Source organism: Neoarius graeffei, chromosome 9, assembly GCF_027579695.1.
Source record: "Neoarius graeffei isolate fNeoGra1 chromosome 9, fNeoGra1.pri, whole genome shotgun sequence".
Lineage (NCBI taxonomy): Eukaryota > Metazoa > Chordata > Actinopteri > Siluriformes > Ariidae > Neoarius > Neoarius graeffei.
In genome coordinates, this window is record NC_083577.1 from 56,478,634 (window position 1) to 56,506,371 (window position 27,738).

General features: G+C 40.7%; 1 protein-coding gene across 1 annotated transcript; it reads right to left on the reverse strand.

Moving 5' to 3' along the window:
* Nucleotides 1-26,066, reverse strand: fbxl3a (F-box and leucine-rich repeat protein 3a). Its single transcript, XM_060929876.1, has 5 exons — nt 25,798-26,066; nt 11,164-11,524; nt 10,874-10,996; nt 9,665-9,836; nt 1-4,034 (listed from the first exon to the last, which is right to left on the reverse strand). The coding sequence occupies exons 2-5, from the start codon at nt 11,521-11,523 to the stop codon at nt 3,394-3,396; spliced, it is 1,296 nt and encodes a 431-aa protein (XP_060785859.1). The 5' UTR covers nt 11,524; nt 25,798-26,066; the 3' UTR covers nt 1-3,393.
* Nucleotides 26,067-27,738: the final 1,672 nt, after the last annotated feature.

The window sequence follows — 27,738 nt, forward strand, 5'->3', positions numbered from 1 at the left end:
GAAACTTTTAAGTTTATTTGAACAATGCAAGATGTGAAGCATGTTAGGATGTTGGAATTGACCAAGCACAGACTCACAAATTACACAAGTACAAAGTTTTCCCAAAGACACCAAAGCTTTTTTTTTTTTTTAACTTAAAGGTAGACTGCCTTTCAGATTACGTTTAGGTCGTAAAAAATTTTCTCTGACACCCAATTATTTTTGCTTAGTGGACCAAAACCTACTGAATTTGAATCACAGACTTGCAATTTTATTATTAATTTATTTTTTAAAAATAGAACAATTGATGAATTTAGAGCCACGTGGCCCTAAATTCTCTGCCATTTTGTTCCTGCTTAACCATGACCCAATTCAAGATACTATGTCATACATCACGTGGTGGGTTTTCTTCGTTCGCAAAAGACAGTGTGGGATACAAATTTGAAACAGGAGGGAAAAAAATGGAGGACGAGAGTGTGCGAATGAAGCATGAAAAACGGACTATGGTGACAAAGCGAGAAGAAAAAAAAAAGTTGCGAAAGAACGGAAACACATGACCAAACTAATAAATATCGGCGGTCAGCGAGCACCTCCGTGTGATCAGCTGTTCATTTAGTGACAGAACAATGTAGCTGTCAATGCACGGTCAAAGGTAAACCTGTCGATGTCCGTAATGCAACACTGTGAACGCCAGCTGCCGTAAAACCCAAAAGAAGAAGCAAGTAAACCTGCACATGCACACATGGACTTCCTCTGTCTGCTTGACTGTGCAAAGCGAGCGATTTCATGCACATTATTTGCAAGGGAATCCTCTCAAATTAAATAACTTCCCAGCCACATAATGGCCTGGGTTTTTTTTGGAGATATTACAGAAATAAACATATCACAATGATCAAATTTCACCGATCTTATGAAATCGAAAGGCTGTCTAGCTTTAACTGTTTTGGATAAATAACCATCATCAGATACCGGACACTGGTTATGACACACACACACCTATTGAACCCAAAACCAATAAAAAGATCAGTAAATGCAATAATAAATAAGTATACCTTTTATAAATCAAACAGGTTTTTTTAAAAACAATGATTAAATACACCAGGGTCTGAATAATGTTGTGCTTTACATCATACAAACTGTGTAACCAGGCAGAAGAGCCTGAGAAAGGTTTAGTACGTCGGACTATAATGTCTGGATGAACCGTTTTGCAAAATTCACAGCCACCATTTCTAAAGGACTCTAACACACCCTGTTTGTGCCAGTTTGTTAAAGAGATTACTATGCACTCCCCAGATCCAAGTTATTTACAAAGTGCAAAAAATATAATACTTGCTTCCCTGCATCTTACTACCTTCTGTGCTTGCAATTAAGTTTCTGTAGATAATTTAGTTAACATCTAAAGTGCCTTTTAACCATTCACAGAAATTTAGTTCATATCAGTCAAACATCCTGATGCTGATGAGAGAAATCTCTTTTAAAAAAAAAAAAAAAAAAAGGTTATCAAACATCACTGACATGATTATGCTAAGAAAGCAGCCTCTGACACTGCCTTCAGTACATCTTTGAAATATACATAACTATTTTTCCATCCAAATATCAAATTAATTTCCAGGTTATGACAAATTATGTGAATTGAGCTTTGCATATAGGATGAATAAACATCACATGCCAGCTTGTACAACCTGGTTGAAAAAAAAAAAAAAATCACAATCTACAGTACCGGTCAAAAGCTGACACCTTCTATTCAATGGTTTTTCTTTTATGAATTAAGACACGTCATATCTTAAAGTAATGATGGATGCCGTTTCTCTTTACTTAGTTGAGCGGTTCTTGACAATCTGGATTACTACAGTTGTGGAATAGGGCTGTTTACTGTATTTTTATTATTTACTATGATCTCAAAACACATTAAAAAGGCAAGAAATTGCACTAATTAACTTTTGACGAGGCACCTATTAATTGAAAAGCATTCCAGGTGACTCCCTCATGAAGCTGGTTAAGATAACGCCAATAGCGTGCAAAGCATCATCAAGGTAAATGTTGGCTACTTTGAAGAATCTAAAATATTAAAACATTTTTTTAAAAAAACATGTTTACTACATAATTCCATAGTTTGTCTTCAGTGCTGTTTTACAATGTAAAAAAAAAAAAAAAGTCAAAATACAGGAAAAACTTATGAGTTGGTGCGAAACTTTTAACGAGTACTGTAACTGCAGATCAAAAATATTAATTTAACGATATTGTAAAAAATTCCAACCTTGTTTCAGCTAACTGTCACATTTCTCAGAGTCTGTATACAAAGACAAAATTCGTCAGCCCATTTCCTGTCACTTGGCAAATAGAAAGCAACAGGTTTCTGATGCGTCCCTTCTGAAAACGCAGATGTTAACATAAGATACAGGTTCTGAAGTAACGGTCGCTCAGTCACCTACTAGAAAGTATGGCTGGGTGATATGACAATGAAATACTGTGATGTCACAGTGTGCTTTTCTGAGCTCCAAATATCATGATCTCATTGCATACTTAAGCTGTTTTGTTACTTTCATATCTTAAATTGCAAAAAGATTTGATTTTTTAAAATAGACTTCATTTTTCCTCATTCAGTATTTTTAATAAATAAAATGCCATTATAAAAATATAGGGTTTTTTTATTTTGACATTAAAGTTTATAGATAACTTTTTTTTTTTACGCAACACTTTTGCTGGAAGTTTCTTCAGGAAGGAAAATAAAAAATAAATACACAGCATGCGTCATAGAAATGCCTTAAAGGGCTTATGATTTGTCATATTGCCCACTCCTACTAGAAAGTAGTACCTATTGTTGGTACTTTTTTTTTTTAATTTGAGTTTTGTACTTTTGTAGGCAACAGAACAACTCAAACTACATTTCAATAATTCTATACAGACCCAGTTTCCATCATTAATACAAATTAGAGTGGGGAAAATGTGCAATAATTATATTACAAAGATGTACAGTCAAAATCCTGCATCTCGCCTTCAACAACAACAAAAAAAAAAAAACAAGTGGAATACATACACACGAAGCACACAGCACTGTACAATTGTAATACAGCTGTAGTTTCAATAAGATAAAAGCTTATTTTCATGATTGTCAGCATATATAGTATTTAGATATACAACAAACAAAATAATAATAATAATAATGCCATACTATTCTAATGTGTTTACACCAGTGAAAATCTTTGCCTCCTTAAAAAACTTGATAAATTTTGTTAGTAATACCAAAACACCACTGATGTATCCCGCCATGTGTAATACTACAATATCTCAAACATCAAGGATATATCTATAATACACTAAAGGGTTTAGAGCTACGTTATAAGGTAAAGTAATAAGCTTGACGTGCTGGTAATGAATCCAATAGTCTGATGCTTGAATAAGCCTGCCAATGCCTTACCAGGTAGGCATCATATCTGGGAACCAAACACGGCCAAGATGTTTTGAAACCTCCCAGTGGATCTCATCCAGGCTGTACTTGTGGTCAGGGATGAGCACCTCCTCCATGATGGAGAGCTGTGTGAGGCGTCTCCCACACATCCTCACAAACTCCACAAAGGCGCTGCAGGACACTTCGCACTCGCCCAGGCCGATGGCCGACAGCTGTGTACAGCGCTCGGCGATGCGAATCAGCTCCTCGTCCAAAGGACGCAAGCCGTTAGCGCACACCACCAGCTCCACGAGCCGAGGGCAGTTCATGCCCACGCGCCCCAGCACCTCCTTACTGACCGAACGGCCGAAGTAGAGGTGCGTAACGGGAATCTCATCCCGGAAAAAAGGCTCAAACTCATCCTCATAGAGGAAGAAGTACATGACGAGGTTGAACTTGGGCGAGTGGCGCACCATGGCATCCCAGCTGCTTTTTTTGATGGTGTGAAACTGCTGACCTGGGTTCTCACTCACAACATCGATGCGTAGATGCTCCAGATGCACGTGCTTCTCCGAGGACAGCGCAAGGAGGAGCTCGTCACTTAGCAAGTGGTAGTTCAATGCCAGCTCCCTCAAGCCGTGGCACTGATCTGCAACGCACAGGATTCCTGCCAGGAAACAGAGTTAAAGGTCATAGGCAACGATCGGAGGTGAAACGTAGAATATCAACTTTATTGTCTAGAAGAACGACTCAAAAAGCAAGTTCAATCTTCCTAATGTCTAATTTGCACCCTAAAATTGAATAAAACAGTTAATATATACTGTTTTGCCCAATTTCCGAAGGTTTGTTTACATCTCACTTATGCGCACTTTCACCGCCAGGGGACCGTCGTTATGACGTCATTCAAGGCAAACAGACTGGGAGCAGCTCTGTGTTTACTTGGGAACCGAGCACATGTGTATGGACTTTGGTCGTGAGAGGTTGTGTAAAATGTCTGAAAGCGATAACGATTTTGAAGTAGGAACTCTCCAAATTAAATATCGAGTGGTGAAACCATATATGTATGAACCTATGGCCGTTGCGAAGCAATCAGTGAATGTGGCTCACTGGTTTGACCGTGCAGCCTCGGGATCGGACAGTGACTCGGCCGACTCTGATCGCGGTGACCCCGGACCTCAACAAGACTCGCGCCCAAACAATTTATCCTGGTAGTTATGATAAATTCTTACTTTCGTCATAATACTAAATAAGAGCCCTTTTGAAGAATTAAACCGCCCTCCCCAGTGGATATAGGTAACGATTATTGGACAGTGCGCTGTTAGGCCACATTAGCCTGCCATCCGCGGCATTATACTATTTATAGCCTAGTCTGAACGAGGAAATATCCTTTGTCTCATTTCCACAATGATTGTACAGGATCCCTCAGGATTCTTCACTTGTCAATTGCAAGCAGAAGTAAAAATGTTTACCTCCAATCTTCTCCTTTTTGCTTGAGCGTTGTTGGTCCGTTTCTTCTTTGACTGCCTGATTTTGTTTCACACGCACAATCCACACGCACAATCCACTCTCTCCGCCTCTTCTGGAAAAAGCCAACCCTCTGGCTTCACGCGCACAATCCACTCTCTCTGCCTCGTCTCCTCTTCCGGAAAAAAAACAACCCTCTGGCTTTACGCACACAATCCACTCTCTCCACCTAGTCTCCTCTTTCGGAAAAAGCCAACCCACTCGCTCCACCTCTTCTCCTTTTTGGGAAAAAGCCAACCCACTCGCTCTGCCTCTTCTCCTCTCTCGGAAAAAGGTAAAAACTTCTTCCTGAACCGGTCCCGTTGTTACAGTTCACTGCACAACAATAAGGCATGGTTTTTCTTTGGAAATTCCCGAACACACATCTGCACTCAAGCCGAACAGCAATGCAAGTAAACGGAAGTGGACTCAACTCAAGTGGTTTGTTTGGCTTAAATGACGTCACGCGCCGAGTGGTCACGAAAATAGCCAAACAGAAATTCGCCGCGATCCGCGCTAACTTATTTTAATTATTACTTATTAACAATACTTCTTGGGACCAGAAGAAAATTACAGAGGTTTTTTTTTTAAACATATAAAGTTTCAAATGTGCATAAAATTAAAACCGTTGCCTTTGAGCTTTAAAGGATCATGTTGTAATTTTTTCAACAAACTGAGCCCATTGTGTGTCAGCCTGTGAAAAACCCTACATGGTCAAACTGAGATTTTCTACTTAACAGATGGTTCTTAAAACTCCAGGCTTGAAAAGAAAGGTTCTGTTTTTGCACATATCTCAAGCAGATGTAAAGTTACAGCATGTTAAAGTCTGGTTACACCCAAAACTGAAAGTTTCATTCCAACTCCCCTGAAAGACAACCCACCTACCGCAACATCTATGACCTCATCTACTTCAAGAAAACAACATTATAGGCAAGTTCTTACAGTAGATAATGCTGATTATCACTTTGATTATCCACAAGTCATTTTTGATTGAAACCGTGATTTATTTTTTCCTTTTGGTCTTCGGCTCTAGCAATTTCCCATGACGTTTTCTAGACCATGTTTTTGGAAAATGAAAAGGGTATATAAAAAAAAAAAACCTCCAAATGATGATATGCTGACTATCCGATTTGAAACATAGGTGGTGAGTTACAAGATGTGACTAACTTTGTATCCAATCATACGGCAACAATTTTGCATCCCCTTGATGGAACTAAATCACTATTTTCCACAAAAAAAAAAAAGGGTGTTCATTCAGTGGTGTTTTCCTATTACACAATCCACTGCATGGCCTACACGCACTTAAGGCCAATTTATACTGACAACCCAGTCCTCGCAGATGGCCTCGCAGATAGCGTCTGCGAAGCCTTCCCCCCTTCGCAGACGCTCTGCGCGCACCCTACGCGCACCTCCCAAAAATTGTGACCACCGCAGACAGCGCCGCAGACAAGAGGGCTCTGATTGGTCCACTCTACATCCGCTGTACACGCACTTCCGCTTCCTTACTTTCCTGGTTTGGTTTGTTTTCACGACCGCCATTTTTAAAAACACGAGTGAAGACAGAGCAGCACGAAGAGCGGTTGATCAAGGAAGTGAGGAAGTACGTACATCTATACGACTCCAGTTCTAGTCATTATAAGCATAATAAGTAACCGGAGGATAAACACTCCACTAACCACACCCACCAACTACTCCTAGCGATTTCGCGCCCCCTTGCGTTGTTGTGGTGAATAACATCGCGCACGCCTATTACTCCCTGCTCAATGATAAATTACAACTGTCTGCGAAAAGCTATCTGTGAAAGCCTTGTCGCAGAAGCATGCAGAGGCCTTTAGGCTACGTTCACATTCCCAGGCTGAAGTGCAGGCCTCAACAATAACTTTTTAATCTTGTCCAGTCAGACAAGCAGCAAGATTTTTCACTTTTCCTGACCATAGCCTTTTTTATTACTATGTATTTACTAGTTCACTGAAAGGAAAGTGATTAACAAAGTTTATCAAAAAGCAGGTATAGTTATAATCATCATTATGCTTTAATGATTTATAATTTCAATAAAACTCAAAATTTAACTAACAATAAACAAACTTTCCAATCCCCCACTATGGTGCACATGCAATTTTAAGAATCGCGATTGTCGTCTCTTTCAGTTTCTTTCGACGAAATGAAACTGAAAGAAAACAAGTTGGATATGATAAGGGTGACGGAATCATGTGAGTGAAAACCAACCATAAAAAGCGAGTTTGGCACTGTTGTAAAATTCCCATGAAATATTTTATGATATTTGTGATCATTAGTGTGTACCGTACCAAAAAAAATAAATTTGCAATGAATGTCCAGATGAAATGAAGATTCGCCACAAATATTTATTTTAGCGCGGTATCTGATCACCATTTCGCTGATTTCGATGAATTCAAAGTTTAATAATCTATAATTAGATATTATGATGTGGTTATTTTTACCCCCCTGTACTCGGCTTCCCTGTAATTTCGTAAACAATAACTCTGCCAGATCACTGAACTGGTTTTCTTAAAACGTTATTGAGTAACTTTTGGAAAATTACTATAAACATGGCAATTTAACAAATATTCAACTTGTCCTGTCAGACTATTGTTACGTCAAGCCCTCAGGTGACTCAAATCTGATTTTCTACCTTAATTTGACAAAGATCTCATTCTCATCATCTCTAGCCGCTTCATCCTTCTACAGGGTCGCAGGCAAGCTGGAGCCCATCCCAGCTGACTACGGGCGAAAGGCGGGGTACACCCTGGACAAGTCGCCAGGTCATCACAGGGCTGACACATAGACACAGACTGACAAAGATCTGATTTTTTTTTCCTTCAGGGCTGTGTTGACACAAAGCCGATCTTTTTAAATCTGATTTGAATCATATGTGGTCCCAAATCGGATATCAGATTTGTGACCGCGTGTCGTGAATGAGAAGAGTCCGATGGGAACTCCTGTGGCTTTTTGCCTATACGCAGGTGCTGAGCGTCGTCTTCACCAGGCAGCACTAGCAGCGCAGTAAAACAATGGAGGAGAGCTACAATAGCTGCAAAAACAGCAAAAGCTAGCCATCTGGCTATTTCACCTTCTCGCCCTTATCATGTATACCTGGAAAACTACTGTCCTACACAGCAAAATGCATTGCATACTTTAGCTACTCACGCATCCATTTAGTCAGTTTTAATACCATGAGTTGTCTCGCAAATACGAACTGAACGAGGTTTGTAATGTGAACGCAACTTTAAAATCATATCAAATCTGATTCTAAAACCTTATTCAAGGAAGACGGTGTTGTCTGCTTTCTGTTCTGCTCCAAAGGAAACCCCAAAGACTTCCTATGGCTACGCAATACCTGGGAAATACTGCAGAAACCTCTCATGCAACCTAATCACGAATGAGGCGCAGCTTCCACAATCATCAATAATTAGCAGCCAGGCGTTAATAATGAAATACATTGCATTACATCACATGGCGTTCAGCAGACGCGCTTATCCAGAGTAGATCCCAAAGCCGTTTGTTTTCAGGATAATGGCTGGCTGATGAAATTATTGGCTGGCTAGCTGACTCAGCCAAAACCTTAATGGCTGCTGCAGCCACCAAAATGTTTATGGCTACAAATGGCTGATACTGGACGTCACTGTGTGGCATATATCCGGGCGAACGGATCAAACAAATGGGGGGAATAAATAGCAAATTACCACAGGTCCCCTGGTCTCTTACTTCATTGTAAATATAAATCTAGCAAGATTGTAGTTCAATGCTAATAATAAGCTAATCTGGATTGTTCGAGGAAGGCATCTAGCTATCTACTCTCACTAGCAATGACCAGTGAAGGACTGGCAGCTATCTTACTATGATGAAAGTAGAGTGGTGGAGTACTTTTTTTTTTTATCAATCTCGAAGTATGTGAAACAAACAAACAAACAAAAAAAAAAAAATACCTTTACACTTTCCCTCAGCAGCAGCAAAGAATGCAGCCATCTCGTCGATATCGGAGTCGATTGATGCTCTGGGTGGGTTCCCGGGTTCCCCAGTGTATCGTGGTAACGGTGTGAGGGGCGGGAAGCCAGACAGGTAGTCACAACGGCAAGCTTGTGGTGGCTCTCTGTGCTGTGATATCAGTTCTAAATCTCTACAGTGTATGCCTATACGTCTCTATTGTGTTACTACTAGTGTGTACAGTTGATCATGTTTGTGTCACTTTTCTTGTAGCTCATGATGTGGATAAACCCATTATTTGATGTACACAATTCTTAGTGGCTCAGCCAAATTTTATTAGATAGCGGCTCAAATTGGCTTACAAAATTATTGGCTGGCGGCGGCTCAAATTCTAAATGGCGGTTTTAGCGGCGCCTGGCGGCGGCTTCGGGGTCTAATCCAGAGCGACGTGCAACTAGCGCAAAAGTCAGGTACATCAAGTGCTTTTAAATAAATAAATAAATAATAATTTGCCAGATTTGCTGATCATGTCGCTAACACAAATGTAGTAACCATTTCAAATTAGGAAGTGGAGTTTTACCTGCCGAACACAGACAAGCAGAGTGATCCACACAGTGAAGCGTCCCAGTGCTGTTGTACTAAATAGCGGCACTGCTGGAACGCTGCTCAACCAATCAAATTAGTGGACCGGAATTAACTGGTGTATAAATCAAAATACAGATTTGAAGGACGGTGTACTTTCTTTTCCCCCCCACGACTGTAGGCCAGAACTTGGTTTTCTAGTTAGAAACCAGTGTCATCCATACAGCTAATCCAAAATCTTTAAACAGATTGAAGTGAAAATAAGAATACCAGCAGGAGAGACATGGGGGCAGCTGCTCATTTTCAGCAGCTTGAGCGTGTCACTGTTATTGGCCACCAAGACCTTGAGTGATGGGTCATCAACAGGGGTATCGTCGATCTTGAGAGATGACAGAGATTTGGAGTTGACGAACACCACAGTCAGTGCAGAGATGAAGTGGGACTGGAAAGATTCAAAGACAAACCTTTACACATTTAGACAGAAAAGAAAAAAAAATGCCAAAAAACCTTCTATGAGGTTACTTCAGATGCTTAGGCCAAAAAAAAAAAAAAGTGTGTTTCCGGTAACCGAGAATTTCCGTGTCGAAATTGCCGACCGTAAAGTTTTTATTACAAATTTCCCTCGATATTTTAGTGTAAGCGGTGTTAGTTTGTCATAATTTTTTGTTTCAACGCATTCAAGTTGTGAAAGAAACGATAAAAAGTAAAATGTTTTGCCACTTCTATCAGCCCTCCTGCATAAACATGGAAGCGCACTTGTATACTGAAGGAGGAAGAGAAAACTGAGCCAAGCCGCCATTTTGAATCCTCATTCAAGGCTGTAATGCAAATGGCTTCCTCTTCAGTATACAAGTGCACTTCCATGGCAGGGGAAAAACACTACGTTGTGCCGCCTATGTAGTCCCCTATTTATACAAATAGGGGTCATTCAGGATTCAGCCATGTTTTTGCTCGGTGTTTTTGCTCGACCCAAGTTCTACAGTAGGCTAGGCCGTCTGCTTTTAATGGAAGTAGCCTAGGACGTTATTTTCACGTTATTTCTTGATAAGGTGTTTTCACGTTATTACATGAAAATATCATGAAAAAACGTGATAATTTCGTATCATGAAATTACGTGATGTTATTACATGATATATATATTGTAAAAACATGATAACTTTGTTAACATCTTTTCATGTAATTACTTGATTCTAAGCCAATTTTTTTTGAGTGTGGCAGCAATACGCTTCCGTAGATCACAACTCGAACTCTCGCGATATTTTTTTTATTCGTTTAAAGATTTAAAACACTTATTTTATTATGATGTGTGGTATAAAGGATTATGTGCCAAAATACTATTTTGTAAGATGTTGTGTTAATTTTTTCGAACAAAATAAAAAAAAAAAAATTAAGAAAAAAAAAAAACTTTTTCCTACCTACCGACCTTATTTTAGTATTTCATGTTACCGGAAACACACTTTTTTTTTTTTTTGGCCTTACCTTTGTTAACTCCATAAAGCTTGGGCGTGCTGTGGAAATGAGTCCGAGGGTCTTTATCGAGCAGTTTACAAGTTGAGACAGGATGTTGCAGGCTGCCTCTGCTGATTCTGTACTGCTGTCCACCTGCATGCACATTTTGTACAATGTTAAACAGTGCAAAGCCTAAACAATACCCAGACATTACATCTGGAAATTTCTTGGTAATTTACTTATTCCTGTATGCCTACTAGTAGAAAAAAGAAAAAAAAAAATCAACCACAATACAACACACATCTAAGCATTCTCCTCACCTTAAAACTGACATACTGTAAATGATTAGAGTGCTTCTTGATGATCTGCTTGATGAGATCAGGATGTGTGGCCTTCAGGTAGGAGCTTGCAGGTTGGTTGAGTTCAAACTCGAAGCATCTCCAAAGCTCAGGCATGTGAAAAGCTTCGTTCCAACCACGGCACACCTGAGAGGCAAAGGCTCGATCCAACAAGGGCAAGTACTGAAAGACACGCAGTAGGATCTCCTGTGGTAACCACGCCCAGGTGGACACCACATCTCCACAGTCCTCGCTGGGACGCCTAACTTTCTTGCAAACCTCCATTCTCTCCTCACAGGACGAGCCGCTAGCCTCTTTGTGTCGGATTAATCTTCTTTTCATTCTTGAAAATGAGAACATAGATTAAAAAGACTTTCATAAATACGCCACATTAAACACCACCCTGACATCATCTCTGTGCAAATCACATTGGACACTTGCAAATAGTTTATCCATCACTTCTGTCAAATCCTTTCTGGTGACAAAATTGTAAATGGATATCAATACAAGTTGTCCCTGTTTGCAAATCACATCCAGAGACCCCCTTGTATTTATTTTAGCACTGAAGTCACACTTGTAAACTTTGCCAAAGCATATCTGGCTTTATTTTGGGCTCGTTCACCAGTCAATACGACCTGTACTCAGGAAATACACTGCCTGGTCAAAATAAAGTTGTCATTTGGATTTAAATAAGCAAATAGTTAAGAGCCTTGGATAACTACTGCAGTGAATAATATGCTTTAGCTGGCAACAATACTTTTAACGCTGACTGCTGCAGTCAGTACCTTCTCATTTCTTTAACAACCATGGCAGAAGACGTACCCTGTAGTCGTGGAAAAGATGTTACTGTGTTTCAGAAGGCAGAGCTCGACATTAACGCTAGTCCAACTGGACAGGGCAATTAAATATTTGGTCCGGACAAGTCAAATCCGCAGGTGCTTGTCTGATGGGACAAGTTGAATTATTCTCAACTCTCCCTGAGAGAGAGAGAGAGAGAGAGAGAGAGCGCACGAGCACATGCCGATTGCTAGGTCTTGCTAAGTAGACCAATCAATCAGTTTTCTGCGTGGGCGGGCTTTATGTCTTCTCTCCCAGACTGAGAAAGAGCATCTTGATTGTTTTATCTTGTTAAAGTGCATATCACGGGTAAATTCAGGAGCAAGATCAATGTAATTCTCCTATTTTATATTAAACTTTGGTCAAATATCTGTAACATTCTGCATTCTCTGCAATTTTTTTTTTACCTTACACAATACCAGAAAAATTCAGTTGAAATCAAGCCATTTGAGGCGAATTGGTCCACCTCTGAAAAAACTTGGGATTTGAATTTCCTGGCAAACGTTGATTTACGTGACGTCATCTGCGGGACGCCTCCCTCTGAATCCTACGTCAGCGCTGGTTTGTTTATGAGAAAACGACCTGGTGATTTTCTGCAAATTTCTTCAAAGTTATCGCGTAATTATTAAAATGGTTAACAGATGGATCGTAGGAGGGTGTAGCAACACCAATCTTGATGGGATTAGTACTCATCGTTTTCCAAAAGACCGGGCAATGAGAGAGAAATGGGAGCGCTTGGTCTACACAGGCTGTGCACTGAAACCGTGTAAAGCTCACTCAGCCTGCTGGCGCTTCCGCAGGTAACGTCACGAATCTGGCTCCAGACTCCCTTGGGATTTTTCCAGACGCGTTTTGTTATTTTATTTTTTTCTGCTGTAGACAGATGGCCTTGTGCAAAATTACCCTTCTGGATGAGTGTGGAAAGGGACATACTTTCATATTTAAAAAAAAAAAAAAATTGGTCCAGAATAGGGCTGTGCGATATGGGAAAAAAATGAATATCCCGATACATTTTCTCCATTTCACGATATATATCTCGATATATTTAAATCTCCTCTAAAGGACCCCATGAAATCTAACTTTTACTCTTTACTGTTTTCACTACAATCCCTGCAGATTAAATAACATTCTTGGTTAACTTTACAGGTGGTTTTCAACAACACATTTTAAATTGTCACGTTGGTGATTAATCACAATTGAATTGAAATAAGACTATTTTTATTCAACAAAGATGTGGCACAAACTGCAAAAACAATCTTGAAAATTGAAACAAAGGGACAATACAATACAGAGCTGCTCAGAGCTCAAATCAGTAAAGTGCAGCTCAACACTGAGAAAGACATTTAGCCTAAATAAGAAAAGTGCTCATTCATTAAATTATTTTTTTTTTAAAATAGATCTCCAAGCTATTAATCTGACTACTGAGAACCACTGGAACATTCACAATAGAGAGAGAGATTGAGGGAGAGAAGAGAGAGATCTGCAAAACATCATTTTTCCCTTTGCACACTTTTGAACTGAATGTTTTCTGGCTCTGCCTCTCAGATGTGTATAATTCCGGCTGCTGCCTTTCGTGATGACAGGTTTTTTTTGCACACTTTACAAACTGGCATTTGCTGTTCCACGTCCTCCTCGCGATATCCAAAAAAATGCCAGATGACTGACCCTTTACTAGTTCTTTTAGGAACCAATTCGTCCGCTTCCACTTTTAATTTGTCGCTGAAATTGACAGAGCTTACATGGTAGCCTATGCAAAATCAGCGATTGCACGAACTGAGTCAGCGCTGTAAACCGGAACCAGGAAATCTTCCCGCCGGCAGTGTTGCCAGATACTGCTGACGTTTTCCAGCCCAAAATATGTTCAAAACCCGCCAAAACGCACTTAAAACCGCCCAATCTGCAACACAACCGAAACTAGAAAATCTTCCCGGAAGTTCCTTTCAGCACCGAGATGTCGCCCGGGATTGGTTGGCGAGTGCGTGACGTTATTGTTTTCTTTACCCTTAGACAGCCTCTCACGTTACTGCCTGAGGGACAGGGAGAAAACCACTGGGAAATGTTTTAAACAAACACAACACGAACGCAAGTCGGAAGATGACCATAAAATACTCGATAGTTACGATATAATAATTTTATGTATCGCACACAGAATTTTCGGCGATATATCGAGTATATTCGATATATCACACAGCCCTAGTCCAGAATATGCCCTTTAAGTAGACCAGTGTTCTGCGTGGGCGGGCTTTACGCCTCTCTCCTGGACCGAGAGTCCATCAGCTCAGTGTATCCAGGAGCGTCATGGATACACTGAAACACTTCACCTCAGACTAAATGAAAGTGGCCCCTTGCCTAAAAATAATGAGGGTGTTGCGTGCTGTACCGTTTGTAACAGTGACTTCAGCATTGCCCATGGCGGGGTAAACGATTGTAAAAGACATGTTGAGATGAGTTTAACAGTGTCGTGTTCAGGTGCAGATTATTTATCCTTGCTGACTCGCTGCTAAGGCTACATGACATGGCCAAACTCCATGAAGACTTGCTTAAAATTGCAATAGATAAAAAATGAGTTAAGTAATAGTAATAAGCAGTTTACATAAATGGTACAAGTAGTCCACATATTTTATCACATTTTCTACGTATAGGCCAATCTAATTTGGTTTCCAGACCAGAGAAAATTACTCCGACTATTACATATAGCCGACCCAGACAATGTAGCAATGACACTTTATGCTTTTATATCTTTTCGGGACCACGTCTTTTAGGGATTGTTGAAAATCAACAAATAATTTAATAGTAATTATTCAAGAGTTACATCAATAAAAGTTCCAACAAAACTAGTTCAATCACCTCAGTGATCCGGCAGTCTTATTGTGAAGGAAATTCCGGGGAAGCCGAGTACAGCAAGTGTGTGTGTAAAAATAACCACGTCGTAATATCTAATTATAGATTACTAGACTCGGAATTCATCAAAATGGCGATCGAATGCCTCAATAAAATAAATATCTGTGATGAATCTTCATTTCATTTGGACATTCATTGTATTTTTCTTTTGTATGGTTCACATCAACACATTATCGTAAAACATTTGGCGGGAATTTTACGACAGTGCCGAACTCACTTACGGTTTGTTCTCATTCACAACGTGATTGTCACCCTTCTCATGTCCAACTTGTTTTCTTTTGGTTTAATTTCTTTAAATTAATTTATACTTCACGGTTTACTGGATTAATCAGGATGTAACTTTATTTCCTCCAGAAGCTTTGAATTTGGGTGAGTCTAACTTAAAACTGCAGATCAGGTAATGGATTAGAACACCACATGCACCATAATGGGGCAGTCGCTAATTTTTGTTTATCGTTACAGTTAAAGTTTGAGTTTTATTGAACAATTATAAATCATTAAAGCATCACTATCATAACTACACCTACTTTTTGATAAACTTTGTTAACCACTGTTAAGCGCAGGTTGATTGGAGAGACGGCTGTATGTGCAGGAAGAGTGTCTTTATTATAAAAGAAATAAATAGGCATATAGTCCAAAATGACAGACTGAATCAATAAAGATAAAAGGCAAAAAGGTCAAGCAAGGTACAAACAGACGATACCGGGCAGGACAAGATCAGAAACGAGCGCCAATAACCAGGAAGACAATGCAATAACACCAGCTCGGTAATGGTCATAAACAATGCAATACTTCGCACTGTGTAGATGTGTGTAGTGTCCTTTTTTGCATGCGCTGATTGCGCTTAATCCAGGGCAGGAGCTTGTTGTTCAGAGCGTGCATGAAAGTCCAATGTGCATGGGAGTGACAACCATTTTCCTTTCACTGAACTAGTAAATACATAGTGCTAAAAAGGTTATGGTCAGGACAAGTGAAAAATCTTGCTGCTTGTTCAATTGGACAAGTGGATTAAAAAGTTAATCTAGAGTCCTGGAAGGGTCAAATTATTGACCCTTAAAGAAAACAACTAAAGGAGTTTGCTGAAATTACTGGAATTGGGTTAAGAACTGTACAACGCATTATTAAAACCTACAACCCCGATTCCAAAAAAGTTGGGACAAGGTACAAATTGTAAATAAAAACGGAATGCAATGATGTGGAAGTTTCAAAATTCCATATTTTATTCAGAATAGAACATAGATGACATATCAAATGTTTAAACTGAGAAAATGTATCATTTAAAGAGAAAAATTAGGTGATTTTAAATTTCATGACAACAACACATCTCAAAAAAAGTTGGGACAAGGCCATGTTTCCCACTGTGAGACATCCCCTTTTCTCTTTACAACAGTCTGTAAACGTCTGGGGACTGAGGAGACAAGTTGCTCAAGTTTAGGGATAGGAATGTTAACCCATTCTTGTCTAATGTAGGATTCTAGTTGCTCAACTGTCAGGTCTTTTCTGTCGTATCTTCCGTTTTATGATGCGCCAAATGTTTTCTATGGGTGAAAGATCTGGACTGCAGGCTGGCCAGTTCAGTACCCGGACCCTTCTTCTACGCAGCCATGATGCTGTAATTGATGCAGTATGTGGTTTGGCATTGTCATGTTGGAAAATGCAAGGTCTTCCCTGAAAGAGACGTCGTCTGGATGGGAGCATATGTTGCTCTAGAACCTGGATATACCTTTCAGCATTGATGGGGTCTTTCCAGATGTGTAAGCTGCCCATGCCACACACACTAATGCAACCCCATACCATCAGAGATGCAGGCTTCTGAACTGAGCGCTGATAACAACTTGGGTCGTCCTTCTCCTCTTTAGTCCGAATGACACGGCGTCCCTGATTTCCATAAAGAACTTCAAATTTTGATTCGTCTGACCACAGAACAGTTTTCCACTTTGCTACAGTCCATTTTAAATGAGCCTTGCCCCAGAGAAGACGTCTGCGCTTCTGGATCATGTTTAGATACGGCTTCTTTTTTGAACTATAGGGTTTTAGCTGGCAACGGCGGATGGCACAGTGAATTGTGTTCACAGATAATGTTCTCTGGAAATATTCCTGAGCCCATTTTGTGATTTCCAATACAGAAGCATGCCTGTATGTGATGCAGTGCCGTCTAAGGGCCCGAATTTCACGGGCACCCAGTATGGTTTTCCGGCCTTGACCCTTGCGCACAGAGATTCTTCCAGATTCTCTGAATCTTTTGATGATATTCTGCACTGTAGATGATATGTTCAAACTCTTTGCAATTTTACACTGTCGAACTCCTTTCTGATATTGCTCCACTATTTGTCGGTGCAGAATTAGGGGGATTGGTGATCCTCTTCCCATCTTTACTTCTGAGAGCTGCTGCCACTCCAAGATGCTCTTTTTATACCCAGTCATGTTAATGACCTATTGCCAATTGACCTAATGAGTTGCAATTTGGTCCTCCAGCTGTTCCTTTTTTGTACCTTTAACTTTTCCAGCGGCGGCACGGTGGTGTAGTGGTTAGCGCTGTCGCCTCACAGCAAGAAGGTCCTGGGTTCGAGCCCCGGGGCCGGCGAGGGCCTTTCTGTGTGGAGTTTGCATGTTCTCCCCGTGTCCGCGTGGGTTTCCTCCGGGTGCTCCGGTTTCCCCCACAGTCCAAAGACATGCAGGTTAGGTTAACTGGTGACTCTAAATTGACCGTAGGTGTGAATGTGAGTGTGAATGGTTGTCTGTGTCTATGTGTCAGCCCTGTGATGACCTGGCGACTTGTCCAGGGTGTACCACGCCTTTCGCCCGTAGTCAGCTGGGATAGGCTCCAGCTTGCCTGCGACCCTGTAGAAGGATAAAGCGGCTAGAGATAATGAGATGAGATGAGATGAGATGAACTTTTCCAGCCTCTTATTGCCCCTGTCCCAACTTTTTTGAGATGTGTTGCTGTCATGAAATTTCAAATGAGCCAATATTTGGCATGAAATTTCAAAATGTCTCACTTTCAACATTTAATACGTTGTCTATGTTCTATTGTGAATACAATATCAGTTTTTGAGATTTGTAAATTATTGCATTCCATTTTTATTTACAATTTGTACTTTGTCCCAACTTTTTTGGAATCAGGGTTGTAGAAGGATAGTGGTGAACCGTCAATTTCATGAAAGAAGAAATGTGGTCAGGAAAAGAAAAAAAAAACTCGACTGACTGTGATCAAAGATCACTTAAACGCTTGGTTAATTCAAATCATTAAAAAAAAAAAATCTTGACAGACGTGCATTCTACTATATTCAACAGTGAAAGTAAGAGCATTCCCACATGCACAATGTGATGAGAACTTAGAGGATTGATATTAAACAGCTGTGTGTCTATAAGAAAACCACTTGTTCATGTGGATAATTGAAAAAAAAGATTTCAATTTGCTACGAAGCATAAAGATTGAACTCTGGAGCAATAGAAAAAGGTCATGAGGTCTGATGAGTCCAGATTTACTCTATTCTAGCGTGATGGGCGTGGGTAAGAAGGGAAGCACATGAAGCAATGCATCCCATCAAGCATAGCAGCCACTGTACAAGCGTCTGGAGGCAGTGTTATGATTTGGGGTTGTTTCAGTTGGTCATTTTGAGGCTCGGCAATAAAATGAAGTCAGCTGACGACCTGAACGTACTGAATGACCAGGTTATCATATCAATGGATTCCCCACCCCACCCCCCACCGATGGCACGGGCATAAATGTAGGGCTCAAACTGTGAAATAGTGGTTCAGGGAGCATGAAGGATCATTTTCACACATGAACTGGCCACCACAGAGTCCTGACCTTAACCCCAGTGAAAGTCTTTGGGATGTGCTGGAGAAAGCTTCACAGAGTGGCTCGACTCTCCCGTCATCGAGACAAGATCTCAGCAAAAGATGAATGCAACTCTGGGTGCACATAAATGTGACGTTGTAGAAAGTTGTTGAGACAATGCCATGGCAAATACATGGCCTAATCAAATCTAAAGGTGGTCATTGGAGGGTGTGACTTTTTTTTTTTGGGGGGGGAGATAACATCAGCAAAAAAAGTTAAAACTGTTAATGTTATAGTCATATTGCCTGTTGTTGCCCAAATGAGGATGGGTTCCCTTTTGAATCTGGTTCCTCTCGAGGTTTCTTCCTCATGTCGTCTGAGGGAGTTTTTCCTTGCTTATTGGGGATAGATTAGGGATAAAATTAGCTCATGTTTTAAGTCATTCAAATTCTGGAAAGCTGCTTTGCAACAATGTTTATTGTTAAAAGTGCTATACAAATAAACATGAAACTGTGGAACAGTCTCACGTGCTCTGATACACTAATACCCCTTTTCCACCAAATCAGTTCCAGGGCTGGTTCGGGGCCAGTGCTGGTGCTGGTTCACAACTCGTTCAACTTGCGAGCCAGCTGAGAACCAGTTTGCTTTTCCATAGCTCGGGGGGCTAAGCGGAGCCACGTCATTACGTCGCTACATACGTCATTACATCGCTGTATACGGAAGTTACGGCGCTACGTTTACATAAACCTTGGCGCGAATATCAAAGCAAAAACAACACGGAAGAAGCAGCAGCAGCAACAACAATAATAAATTACTTCGCGTTTGTACAGCTGCTGCTTCTCGGCGCTTAAAAATGGCGATCTTTCGCGGTCTTGTTATTGTTGTTGGTCTTAACAACTCCGCCCCCCCCCGACGTAAGCGGTTCTTTCCTCTGGCCCAGCAAAGAGCTGGTGCTAGCCTGGAACCGGTTTTTCTGGCCCCAGAGCCAGTTCTTTGTCAGTGAAAACAGAAAACCCGGTTCCAAACTAAGCACTGGCCCCGAACCAGCCCTGGAACTGCTTTGGTGGAAAAGGGGCATAAGTAATCGGGAATCAACCTTCCCCCCCAGTGGAAGTTTGAGTAACTATTCATGCACAATTTACATATTGAAAGTCTTTTATACTTTTGCAATGGCCAAAGGATGGTTAAGGCTACATCCACACAACAACGAGATTTTTTTTTTTTAAATATCGCGTCCACATGGGCAACGGATCAGTAAAATATCAGGTACATATGGCAACGCAACGCTTGCTGAAAACGATGCAATACACATGCCACACCTCTACGTGCGCTGTAAGACGGTCCCATCAGAGACACCAGAACAATAGAAGTAGGACGCATGCACATAAACCCCTTCTTCTGTAGCATCAGCCACAAAGTTTTGATTATTAATCAGTAGCGTAAAATAGTATCTATTGTATAAGACACTTATTTATATTTCATATTAAAACGTCTATGTAAATTAATACATAGAAAGCCTGGCCAGGCGCTGAACGTTCTTCTGCCTTCATTTTAAGAGAAATTCAGGGCGAGCATGAGCCTAGGTTCTTCCCTGTCACTGTCACACACACACACACACACACCTTCTCACTCCCTATCCTATGGATATAGTCCCTTTAAATCGCGTGCTCGTTTTTTGAATGGCGACGCGGAAAGAAGAATGAACGGGGGTAGATGGAAGCCGGTACGCCAACATTCTGATATCCTCCAGAATTCTTTAATGGTCCGGAATAAATTGAATGCTACACGCTGATGGATTACTTTGTTCTTCTACGCCCTTTTTGAGGAATGTATTGTCGGACTTAAACCAACATCTGAAGAGGTGAGATCGCTTCTTTTTTTTCCCTATTTTTGCTGGCGGGATTGTTTTTGTTTTTGGAAAGCGCATGGGCAGTGCGCGGTTTTGGTTATACTGCTTTCGCAGTGTTTGGACTAAAGACTGCCCTAAGGGCTATTCTCTCACTTGCTCTCTCTCTCTCTCTCACTTTGCACCATTACACAATAAATATTCACAGTGAAAATATTTTGTAAGCGCGTTTCATGAACCAAGTTATAGGATTTGTTGACAACTCGCATCGAGTTCGTTACACTTCTACCCAAGCACTCACAGTCATGTGGTTGTGACGTCATCGTAAACAAATCCGTTCTACTCAAACAGACGATTTCGCAACGGCGCCGTTGCCAGATTTTTCCACTCTGGAACCCGTTCTCAAAAGATTTCGTTTTGGGGCACCCAAAACGCCGGTGCTGTGTGGACACCAGGCCGAAACAATAAACAATTTTATCAGATTCACCTGAATCCGTTGCCGTGTGGACAGGGCCTAAGGTGTCAATAATTGTAGCCGCCGCTCTACTTCATGAAATCAAGAAAGGTGTCAAAGCCATCAGGATTGCAGGTGACCCATTGCAGGTCACCCATCTCACAGCCTCTTCAGCCTGCTGCCGTCGGGGAGGAGACTGCGGAGTCTCTGGGCCAAAACCAGCAGGCTCAAGGACAGTTTCTTTCACCAGGCGGTCAGGAGGCTCAACTCCCTCCCCCCTCTGCCACAGATTCTGCCCGTACACCCCCCTGCCCCCCCTTCAGCATCTGACATCATGTCACCCTCACAGTCCCCCCCAACATTCATTTGCACACTGAACTCAGGGACTGCACATTTCACTTTACCTCGCTCATTTGCACTCCCTCACCTTAACAGCTATTAGTTTAGTTTATACTGCTTATTTCATGTTTACCTGCTATACCTCAAGCGCCCATGACTGTTTATTTTATGTCCCTTTGCTCCAATTTGTATGTATATATGAGTGTTTAGTCTATGTCTATTTCTTATCTAGAGTGTTTATATTGTTTATTTCAGTTATTCTATTTTTATTTATGGGTTGTTTTACAATCAGGGTATAAAGTTTGTGTCACAGGGGTCCAAAATTCAAATTGATTCAAACTGGTTCTTGTACCAGTTTTTAAGTGAAGGACAAGTTAAAGAGCAGATAGGCATGTGTAATAGTTTGTATTATAACAAGATTAAGTGTAGCTTTAAGCAGGGCTGGGAGAAACAAATGAAGTGATTCTCGGAGAGGACTTTTTTTTTTTTTTTTGGACAATTCAGAATCCACTACTTCCATAGTGCTTTTAAATATAAGGCTGTAAGCTTTGTGTTAGTTGTCTCTAATATTTATGTCCCAATATCTTGACCACATTTTAGGAAGAAAATAATCATTTTAGATATGTTATTTTATATTGAAAAATTAGCTGTCTCGGAGAGGACATTTTTTTTAACACAATTACATACTAATTTGATCAAAATAGTCTGAAAACTTACTGGCATTCAACGTTAACTATGTTTCCAATGATATGGAACCAAATATTTGTTTTATGGTATAAAGAATGATTTAAGTGCATCCGTTTTGGAGCTACCTGTGGTCAAAAAAAACACTTTTTCTAAATGACACGAGTAATTTTGCTAAATATGACATATTGCCATACATTCACCAAAAATAACGGCATCACCAAATTTTTTTTGCATGGTAAATAGAGCTATCACAGGGCTACAATAAATAACCAAGTTTATTTAGTCAAGCCTTTTGATATTGAAGATAATAAGCGTTAAATGTGATTTTTAGCTTGCGTACCCTGATTGTAAAACAACCCTTATTGTATTGCCTGTTTGCACCGTGGATCAGAGAGGACTGAAATTTCATCTGTGCTGTATGTCGAGCATGTATAGCATATTTGACTTGACATTTTATATATATATATATATATATATATATATATATATATACACACACACACGTTTTTACTTACACTACCATTCAAAAGTTTGGGGTCACTTTGAAATTTCCTTATTTTTGAAAGAAAAGCACTGTTCTTGTCAATGAAGATCACTTTAAACTAATCAGAAATCCACTCTATACATTGCTAATGTGGTAAATGACTATTCTAGCTGCAAATGTCTGGTTTTTGGTGCAATATCTACATAGGTGTATAGAGGCCCATTTCCAGCAACTATCACTCCAGTGTTCTAATGGTACAATGTGTTTGCTCATTGCCTCAGAAGGCTAATGGATGATTAGAAAACCCTTGTACAATCATGTTAGCACAGCTGAAAACAGTTTAGCTCTTTAGAGAAGCTATAAAACTGACCTTCCTTTGAGCAGATTGAGTTTCTGGAGCATCACATTTGTGGTAGGGGTGTGCAAAAATATTGATACGGCGATATATCGCGATACTTTGTCTTCCGATTCAATATCGATACTCAAAATTTGAATATCGATATTTTTTCAAATAATAAATCATGTTTCAGACGGGTTGTAAATCCAGTACGACTTCCACACCTCCGCTCCGCAAGGTGTCGCTGTGCCGCTACCTCACTGCAAGGCACTCTTCGTCTTCTCTTTTTTTCCCGGTGGTTGCAGTGAGGGAAAAAAAACAAGCAAGCATGGCTGTTAACGTAAACCTAGAGACGCCACCGAACTTTAAGGCAGATGTTTGGAGGCACTTTGGATTCCAAATGAAAGGAGAAAAAACAGTGAGCCGGACAAAGAGTACGCACTCTGCAAAACCTGTTTCGCTCCAATTAGATATTCAGGTAACACAACAAACTTGCGAACTTACTTAGCACGACACCACCCCGACATATTAGCTCAGCCGGAGCCACCGAAACCCGACCCGAAGCAAACTACACTGGACAGCGCCAAAGTCCTCCCATCTACTTCAGTGATGTGTGACTTACTGTAACTGTGAACTTAATTTTGTCATTTAAGGCCAAAGGCAAGAAGCTGCACTTTATTTTGCATTTTCAATTTTAGTGTGTGTGAGACACTGCATTTTATTTTGAGTATTTACTCAAAGTTCAGAAGAAACATGATTCACTGAGGTTTCAGTTCAGTTTCAGTGTGTGGACACTGACCCACACTGCACTTTGTTTCATTATTGTGCTCAGGGAGACTAAGGGTGTATTCAGACCAGGATAGTTCACTTGATTTGGTCCGAACCAAATGTTTTTTTTATTTTTTCATTTTGGTGCGGTTCGCTTTCACACTGTACATTTTAGTAAGCGGACCAAAACCTGTCAACAAAGCCACGCGCCCTGAGGTCGTTCAGCTATTGGTCAGAGACGACACGCGCACAAAGCGTTAAGTTCAAAAGTAGTCATGGAGGCTTTCCGTGCTGTTATTCTTTTTAATGTCATCAAAGCTATATGTTTTTTCCAGTTTTTACTGTTTTCACAATTGTGCGATTACTATGCTGTTGTACAAGTAATTTATCAACGACGACGACAAAGGGCAAGGCGGCTACGGAGGATAGCGCTGATGAGCGCACATCATGTTGTGACAGTTCTGGCTCTTCACGCAAGACGGAGGAGGTATGTGTCGGGATATTCACCTTATCCATCGTAATAGATGAATTTCTTTTTTGCGTCGCTAGTACTGCCACTTTTTGAAAGAATGTCCCTGATTTTAATGTAGGTCTGACGGAGTTTCTTCACTTTTAGCCGACATTGTTCTGGGGAGCGCGTGAACCCCTTCTCCTTCATTTTCTCACTGAATACAGCAAACACGTCGGCATTTTTGTGTGTTCTCTCCAAAAGCTCAGATATGTGGACATCTGCCCATATATCCACAAGGGTACGCGTTTCTTCCTCGGCCCACGTTTGCCCCCTACTCATTTTTTGTACTCTGTAGTCTAGCCTACCACTGGTCTGAATGACTGAACGACTGTTGTAAGGTTCCCTTGACAACCGAAACAGTGTTTGCACTTTGTGGTGGAGTGTCAAGACTCTGTTTCCCATAATGCTCGACAAACGACGGAAGCTCCCGAGGTACAAAAAAAGCAAAACTGTCAGATTAGGTCCGGTCTGCTTTCACACCTCCAAAAGGTCCGCACCAGGGTTCCTTTGGTCCGGACCGAGTCCGACCTTGCAGCTCAGTCTCGGTCCGCTTGTTTGGTCCGGACCAGAGTTCGGTGGTTTGTATTCAGACCAACCCAAAAGGTCCAGACCAAGGGAAATTTGGTTCGTTTGGTTGTTTGGTCCGGACCAAACAACGTAGGTGTGAATACGCCCTAAGATGCCCACTGCACTTTTTAATCTGTTCCAGACAGTGTGTTGTTCCTGCAAATATGTTGTAACTAGCGCTTGTATAGTTACAATAAAATGGCATGGATAATTTGAATTACATTGTTTTGACTCAGTTTGTCCCATGAATTATCACTATCATCTGATGTACATACAACTCGGATTTTTTTTAAAGATTTTTTTTGGGCTTTTTCTACCTTTATTGGATAGGACAGTGTAGAGACAGGAAATGAGCAGGAGAGAGACGGGGAGGGATCGGGAAATGACCTCGGGTCGGAATCGAACCCGGGTCCCCGGATTTATGGTATGGTGCCTTATCCACCTGAGCCACGACACCCCCCACAACTCGGATTTTAAGATGCATAATGCAGTTCACATTTTTCAGTGAACTATGTAGAATATCACAATATATTGCAAAATTTTGATATCGCAGTATCGTATCGTGACTCAAGTATCGTGATGCGTATCGTATCGTGAGGTCCTTGGCAATACCCACCCCTAATTTGTGGGGTCGATTAAATGCTCAAAATGGCCAAAAAAATGTCTTGACTATATTTTCTATTCATTTTACAACTTATGGTGGTAAATAAAAGTGTGACTTTTCATGGAAAACACAAAATTGTCTGGGTGACCCCAAACTTTTGAACGGCAGTGTATTTCTTACTGCTTGCCTCTGGTGTGGATTGATAGTAGACATTTCTAATGTATGCCATTTTGTTGAGCTTTGCTTTATTTCAGGAAAACAAGCCAACCTGTAAACAGCATAGTCATTATAATCTCCCAGTAAGTGAACCCATGTTTGAATGTTTTGTGCAGGTGAAGCCGACTGCTGAAGCTCCAGAGTGGACTGGAACAGCTAGCACTTTAATTCATGTCGGATGTGTCATTACTTAAATAAACACAAGCGCGTTGACGTTATCACCTTCACTCAGTACAACAGGCGCTAGCCATTTTGTTTTGCTGCTCCAGCCAGTGAATTACCTGACTGCTGTGTAACCGGTAGAGAAATCTTGCTGAAGCCGTGAAGATCCCGTCAAAGTGCCCGGATTAGCCTGGAACCGCGCAACAAAACATCTGAATGCGCAAGATGTGACGCATTTGAAGCTTCTCGTTAACTAAACTCGTTTAAACAACCGCGTTTTAATTCCTTACTCCCGGCTCTCTGTGTGTGTGTGTGTGTTGACCTAATTCCTGCGCTCGAGCTGTCGCAGTTGCCTTGGATCTCTAAAAATGGCGGCGTTCTTGTTGTTGTTTTTGTGACGGAGCGCAAGGGATCATGGGAAATATCCCGTTCAGTCACCTCCACAAACATTTCAGTTTTATTCATTCAGGACAATCAGCCGAATACGACACAGACCGTGACCAAAGTTTATTTAACCCCGAGAACCTATGAAAAACTTTTCTTCATAAGCTTGTATGAACTACAAATCCCACAATGCATTGTGGGAAAAAAAAACATCATAAATCACGTCCTATTAAATCCCTTGAGCACAGCAGCAGCTCCCGGGACTCCCTAAAGTGAATGACGCATGAAATGATGCTGGCCTGAGATGCTGGCCTCTTCTGCCCCTCGGACCTGCTTGATCCATCCTGGTGCCCTGTGTCTGGTCGGAGTTTTATCGCCCCACTCCTGTGAAGGATGGCCCCATGAGGACAGTTGAGGGTTATACCTGTTAAAACTGTTAATATTATAGTCAGGCTGTCTGTTGTTGCCCAAATGAGGATGGGTTCCCTTTTGAGTCTGGTTCCTCTCGAGGTTTCTTCCTCATGTCGTCTGAGGGAGTTTTTCCTTGCCACCGTCGCCACAGGCTTGCTCATTGGGGATAGATTAGGGATAAAATTAGCTCATGTTTTAAGTCATTCAAATTCTGTAAAGCTGCTTTGCGACAATGTTTATTGTTAAAAGCGCTGTACAAATAAACTTGATTTGATTTGATTTGAAATGGAATGACAGCTAGTGATTTGAACAATAAATGGTCCCTTGTCATTCAGATTCTTATAAATGGAATAACGATTGAAATGTAGGTGGAATGACATGCTTTCACCTCATGAAATGGAATGACATTGTTTCTAAGTGGAATGACATACTTTTAGGTTATGTTATCAGTGATATCACCTTTTACAAATGGAATGACAGCGTTTCCAGGTGGAATGACATACTTTAAGCTAATGTTATCAGTGATATCCCCTTTTACAAATGGAATGACAGTGTTTTTAGGTGGAATGACATACTTTGAGGCAATGTTATCAGTGATATCACCTATAACCTAACCCTAACCCTAGAAACAATGTCATTCCATTTGTTAATTTGATATCACTGATAACATTGCTTCAAAGTATGTCATTCCACCTAGAAACCTCATCATTCCATTTGTAAAAGGTGATATCACTGACAACGTTAGCTCAAAGTAAGTCAATACATATAGAAACCCTGTCATTCCATTTGTAAAAGCTGATATCCCACCAAGCACCCACTTATCTTATCCTAGGGAGGTCTAAAACTAAAGATTTCAATCGTTATTCCATTTGTAAGAATCTGAATGACAAGGGACCATTTATTGTTCAAATTTACTACCTGTCATTCGTCATTCCATTTCATGAGTCATTCACTTTAGGGAGTCCTCAGCTCCCCTCAGCGCGGTGTGGAGGAAACCTGTGCACTAGGGTGGTCCCGAAATGTATGGGAAATTTTTTTTTTTTTTTACCAAAACATTCCGACCACCCTACCATTTTTTTACATAGGCTAAAAGAAGGCAACAAGCAAAATTTCAGAAAAATTGGTTAATATTTAGACAAGGCTGCAACTTTTCAAAATTCCTTGGAGTGAGATTTTTTTTGGGGGGGGGTCGATGGCAAAATTTTCCGCACACCACGCAGTAAGTGGGAATTTTGTATTCAGTTTGATATTCACTTGTCCCCCTG